The sequence below is a fragment of the Triticum dicoccoides genome, chromosome 1B (genome assembly GCF_002162155.2).
Source record: "Triticum dicoccoides isolate Atlit2015 ecotype Zavitan chromosome 1B, WEW_v2.0, whole genome shotgun sequence".
In the NCBI taxonomy this organism is placed as follows: Eukaryota; Viridiplantae; Streptophyta; class Magnoliopsida; order Poales; family Poaceae; genus Triticum; species Triticum dicoccoides.
The window spans coordinates 430817683-430823824 of record NC_041381.1 but is presented as its reverse complement, the minus strand read 5'-3'; the positions used below and the strand labels follow the sequence as shown (position 1 = coordinate 430823824).

The 6142-nt window shown below is 49.7% G+C and overlaps 1 protein-coding gene across 1 annotated transcript; it reads left to right on the top strand.

The window, feature by feature from the left end:
• Positions 1–312: 312 nt before the first annotated feature.
• Positions 313–2736, top strand: LOC119339354 (beta-amylase 3, chloroplastic-like). The gene is made up of 2 exons (XM_037611457.1): positions 313–1006; positions 1366–2736. Exons 1-2 carry the CDS (start codon positions 474–476, stop codon positions 2477–2479), a joined length of 1647 nt encoding a protein of 548 aa, XP_037467354.1. The 5' UTR covers positions 313–473; the 3' UTR covers positions 2480–2736.
• The last annotated feature ends 3406 nt before the right edge of the window (positions 2737–6142 follow it).

Genomic DNA, 6142 nt, shown 5'->3' with positions numbered 1-6142 from the left:
TAATACAGGTGTCGACCTCCCAACTAATCTCCCCGAGAAACAAATTGAATCCTTGCAAATGGATAAACTTCTTCTCAAAAGTGCAAATGGAAAAGATATACTACTAGCACTAGGAGACTACTGGTAGAATGGAGTACTGTGCTCTAGGCGTGCATGCATGGGAGAGGAAAAGTGTCAACCCGAAGTATCCACTCCACTCACCCCACCGTGGCCAAGTAGCGATAAGCACTCGCCAGTCGTCACCGCCACATGCCTCCTCCACCGCCCGCGGAAGAAAATTGAAAATTCGCCTATATATACCGCGCCCCACAGCCCACCTCCCACAACACCGAGCTCCATTCATTCCATTCCGTTCGCCCAACCGATAGAAAAGTCTCGTCATCTTCAAAGGACCCAAGCCAAGCAATCCCCTCTCGTCTTCTCTTCCTCCTCCGATTCTCACCGAGAATCTTCCGAGCACGCGTAGCGGATCCATGGCGCTGACGCTGCGGTCCTCGACGTCCTTCCTCGCGCCGCTCGACCCCTGCTCCAAGCTCCTCCACAGGCCCGAGGACGCGCCGCCCTCCTGCGTCGCCGTCCCGCAGGCGCCCGCCAGGCTCCGCGCTCTCAGGGCGGCCGCGCAGGCCCCGCCGGCGCCGATGGAGGCCCCGGCCCCGGCTCAGTCCGAGCTGCTGCACGGCCAGGTCCAGCAGGCGAACGCGGGGGGCGGCCAGCCGAGCAGGGGCGGGGTGCCGGTGTTCGTGATGCTGCCGCTTGACACGGTGGGGCCCGGCGGGCAGGTGTCGCGCGCGCGGGCGCTGGCGGTGAGTCTGATGGCGCTGCGGAGCGCCGGGGTGGAGGGGGTCATGGTGGACGTGTGGTGGGGCGTGGTGGAAAGGGATGGACCCGGACGGTACGACTGGGAGGGCTACGCCGAGCTGGTGCGAATGGTGGAGCGCGCCGGCCTCCGCCTCCAGATGGTCATGTCCTTCCATCAGTGCGGCGGCAACGTCGGCGACTCCTGCAAGTAAGCAACACCTCGCCTTGGTTAAATTGGTTTAATTCGATTAGGTTTTCCTCGCAAGTTTGGGAGAAATTTGTCGGTTCAGCATGGCCTGGGTGTGCAAGTGTTCCGTTGTTGAGTAACAACTTGTTCAGTTAGTGCTACATGGCGTTTGATTACAGGCTCACTTTGTCATTCCTTGCACGTTTGGCAAAGATATGCAGTTCCACTTGGACAAGCAATCCAAGTGGCAAGTGAAGTATCAAAAAATTGTTCTTTATTTTAATAGGGTTAGCTGATTATTCGCGTGTGTCAAATTAGGTGCATAATAATTAGTGAACAAAAACTGGGGACAAATGGCTGACTGAAATTGTTGTTTGCAGCATCCCTTTGCCGCCATGGGTTCTGGAGGAGGTGAACGCCGACCCGGACATCGTGTACACGGACAGGTCCGGCCGCCGCAACCCCGAGTACATCTCCCTCGGCTGCGACACGCTGCCGGTGCTCAAGGGCCGGACCCCCGTCCAGGTCTACTCCGACTACATGCGCAGCTTCCGCGACAGGTTCAGCGGCTACCTTGGCACCGTCATCGCCGAGGTCCAGGTTGGCCTGGGCCCCTGCGGCGAGCTGAGGTATCCTTCCTACCCGGAGGCCAATGGGACATGGAGTTTCCCGGGCATCGGCGAGTTCCAGTGCTACGACAAGTATATGCGGGCGTCGCTGCAGGCGGCGGCCGTGGCGGCGGGGCACGAGAACTGGGGGACAAGTGGGCCGCACGACGCCGGTGAGTACAAGCAGTTCCCGGAGGAGACGGGCTTCTTCCGGCGGGACGGCACGTGGAGCACCGAGTACGGCCACTTCTTCCTCAAGTGGTACTCCAGGATGCTCCTGGAGCACGGCGACCGCGTGCTGGCCGCTGCCGAGGCCATCTTCGGCGGCACTGGCGTGACGCTGTCTGCCAAGGTCGCCGGCATCCACTGGCACTACCGGACCCGCTCCCACGCCGCCGAGCTCACCGCGGGGTACTACAACACGCGGCATCACGACGGGTACGAGCCCATCGCGCAGATGCTGGCCAGGCACGGCACCGTGCTCAATTTCACGTGCATGGAGATGAAGGACGAGCAGCAGCCGGGCCACGCCGGCTGCTCGCCGGAGCTCCTGGTGCAGCAGGTCAGGGCCGCGGCGCGGGCGGCGCGCGTGGAGCTCGCCGGCGAGAACGCGCTGGAGCGGTACGACGAGCAGGCGTTCGCGCAGGTGGCCGCCACCGCCGAGGCCGCCGGGCTGAGCGCGTTCACGTACCTGCGCATGAACCGGAACCTGTTCGACGGCGACAACTGGCGACGGTTCGTCGCGTTCGTGAAGACCATGGCCGACGGCGGCGCGAGGACGGCGCTGCCCAGGTGCGACACTGGGCACTCGGATCTGTACGTGGGGTTCGTTGACGCCGCCAAGGAGCAGAGGGCGCCAGAGTCCGAGGCCGCCGCGGCATTGTAGGCAGTGACGTTTGTGTACACATATCACATCCTTGTGTATATGCACGACGTGGTAACGTGCGCCGGGAAGGGGGCTGTATATTATGATCAGTGCGTGCAGGTTGCAGGATTTTATGGCTGTAATCGAGCATTTGTGCTTAGGCCACCTCACTTTTTTTTTCTATTCCATTCGAGAATGTTGGAATTTCGGAGAAGATGAAATTGCATCCATATCTATATCTATTCCAATATAAAAAAAATCCAAAGTGGCAGATCCAATTAATCTCGGTCATCAAATCATGTCAATTGAACGACCTAGACTGCTTCAATATCGAGCGCTTAACGTGTTTAGCGTGCAGTTAATTTCATGCAAAATATATTGCTAATCACATAATAACATGCAAATAATATCCTACTTAATATCCATATGCATTTAATATATATACTTTCAAATTAACGTGTATTGCACGTATACATTGACTAGTTAGAAAAAAGACCTCCGTCAAGGACTCAAACCATTTTCCTTCTTAACAATCACGTGGGAGAGGCTCTCCACCCAAATGCATTACTCAAAGCGCCAAGAAGGCGAGTTTAAAGAATTAGAGGTATGACGCCATGACATATGGCGTCGATCTTCTAAAGTGTACTCATAAATCTAGAAGTCCAAAGAGTAAAGTCATGAACAATATTTTTAGTGGTTACATGAGCAGAGGGGTGGTGCTGTCGGAAGTCATGAACAATATGTTTAGCGGTCAAACCATTTAGATCACCAGAATCCTAGGCTTTTATAATTGATCATATTTGTCCCATCAAGCAGAAAATAGAGAATGGTGATATGATCGGATCACCATTAACTTCCGCCGACATTCTCTGGGCAACCATTCTTGGCTCTGTTGTTCTTTATGACCCACTATTCGATTTTAAGATAGTCGACACCAAGAGGATTGTGACTTTCAGAGTTGGTTTATGTTGAGAGGGTCGCTATTAACTCTGGATTTCACATAGAAAAATATCGGCAACAACTAGTATTTGAAGCGTGGCTAAGTAGGCATCTTGGATGGTCGGAGAAGTGTGCCCTAGGAGTCATTTATTGATCTCATGCCTTGTTCATCATGTTGGAAATATGCCCTAGAGGCAATAATAAATTGGTTATTATCATATTTCCTTGTTCATGATAAAGGTTTATTATTCATGCTAGAATTGGATTAATTGAAAACTTAAGTACATGTGTGAATACATAAACAAATACTACGTCTCTAGTGAGTCTCTACTAGACTAGCTCGTTCATCAAAGATGGTTAAGATTTCCTAACCATAGACATGAGTTGTCATTTGATAACAGGATCACATCATTAGAAGAATGATGTGATGGACAAGACCCAACCGTAAGCTTAGCAACACATCGTATCACTTAGTTATTTGCTATAGCTTTCTTCATGTCAGGTATCTATTCCTAAGACCATGAGATCGTGCAAATCCCTGACATCGATGGAATACTTAGTGTGTATCCAACATCACTTCATATATGGGTGATCATAAAGGTGCTCTACAAGTATCTCTGAAGGTGTTTGTTGAGTTGGCATAGATCGAGACTGGGATTTGTCACTCTGTATGATGGAGAGATATCTCTGTGCCCTCTCGGTAATACAACATTCTAAAGAGCTTGCAAGCAATGTGGCTAATGAGTTAGTCACAAGATCTTGTATTACGGAATGAGTAAAGAGACTTGCGGTAACGAGATTAAACTAGGTATGGAGATACCGACGATCGAATCTCGGGCAAGTAACATATCACCGGATAAAGGGAATTGCATACGGGATTAACTGAATCCTTGACATCGCGATTCAACCAATAAAAGATCTTCGTGGAATATATAGGAACCAATATGGGCATCTAGGTCCAGCTATTGGTTATTGACCAAAGAGGTGTCACTACTGGAATCAGCTTCTTTGCCGTCCGCCATGGCGGATGACAAAGACCTTTGTCGTTCGTCAGCTGACGGCAACATGTCCGACTGAATAGGCTACGACAAAGGCTTCTTTGCCATCAGCTGGTGGATGGCAAAGATGAAACGGTCTTTGTCGTCAGCCGGCTGACGACAAAGGTCCTGGACGGCACACGTGACAACGTCTGGCCGTTAGGGGGCTAACGGTGAGCTGCAAAGTAACCAAATAGGACAACCCCAGGTTGTGCAGGGAGCTGCCACGTGGAATCTTTGCTGTCTACTTGCTGATGGCAAATTTCTTTGCCGTCCGCCAGCGGACGACAAAGATCCTGTATAGCCCCTGTTTTTTTCCTGTTTTTTCTTAAATTCATTCAATTTGAACACACAAGTTTTAACACACAAATTTCAACACACAAATTTGACAAAAGACATATCCAACACACAAGTTTCATCATATATACATACATAACCAACACATAGTTCCATCCATACATATTGCAAAAGTTTCACATTGTTCATCCAAGACCGTTATCCATCCATCCATATAACAAGTTCCATCCATGCAAGTTCATCGATACAAAATAAAAGCACAAAGGGAAAAGAAGCACTCCATCCATGCAAGCTTCCGTGAATTAATGAGATCTACAAAATGGGAAACAAGAAAGTTAGAAGAAGAAGAAGATGAAGAAGAAGAAAATGAAGAAGAAGAAGAAGAAGACTGGAATAAGAAGTAAGCATACTTAGGTAAAATGGAGCTAACCTAGCTAATTATGCCATCTTTGAGTGAACTAAGCATATTATGCCATCTTGGCCATTTTGGAGCTAACCTAGGTAAACTAGGTCATTTTGGAGCTAACCTAGGTAAACTTGGTCATTTTGGAGCTAACCTAGCTAAAATGGATCATATTGGATCTAACCTAGGTAAACTTGGTCATTTTGGAGCTAACCTAGGTAAACTAGGTCATTTTGGAGCTAACCTAGCTAAAATTGATCAAATTGGTGCTAACCTAGGTAAACTTGGTCATTTTGGAGCTAACCTAGGTAAAATGGATCATATTGGAGCTAACCTAGGTTAAATGGGTCTAACTTAACTAATTATGCCATTTTTGAGTTAACTAAGCATAATTATGCCATTTTTTACACAAGTAAGACAAGTGTATGTTATTATTGAGCAAACCTAGGAAACTAAGCATATTAGAGATAACTTAGCATATTAGAGCTAACTTATGTCATTTCGGAGGAAACAAAGCTAAGTATATATAGATCATTCTGGAGATCTGACATACCTGACATAGTTCACTCCTCATTCTTCTTCTCCTTGTCCTTCCTCATCCTGATGCGCCAAGAGCGGCGAGGCGGTGGAGGAAGTGGGATGTAGTCTTCTACCACAATTGGCATGGTCATGTCGCCCGGCTGTGGGATCGCCGGCGCCACCACCATCGCGAGGTCATTGTCAGGCACCACCACCATCGCGAGGCCATCTTCAGGCAGCACCATCGCTAGGTCATCCTCAGCCACCACCATCTCTTTCCCATCATCAGCCACCACCATCACTGCGTCATCCTCAGCCACCACCATCTGTTGCCCATTGTCAGCATGCACCTCCTCATTCCCACTCTGCTCCTCTTCTTCCCCACTCCATTCCGGATCATCCTCGCTGTTGCTTTTGCTGCAGCCAGAGTCGTTGTTGCTGCTCTCATTGCCTGACCAAATGCAACAATGACCATTAACAATCGATGTG

Bases quoted from the DNA above. Each gene is read 5' to 3' on its own strand.
- LOC119339354 (XM_037611457.1), top strand. From the start codon at position 474: ATGGCGCTGACGCTGCGGTCCTCGACGTCCTTCCTCGCGCCGCTCGAC. The intron at 1,007-1,365 runs GTAAGCAACACC...TGTTGTTTGCAG, and splicing joins AACGTCGGCGACTCCTGCAA to CATCCCTTTGCCGCCATGGG.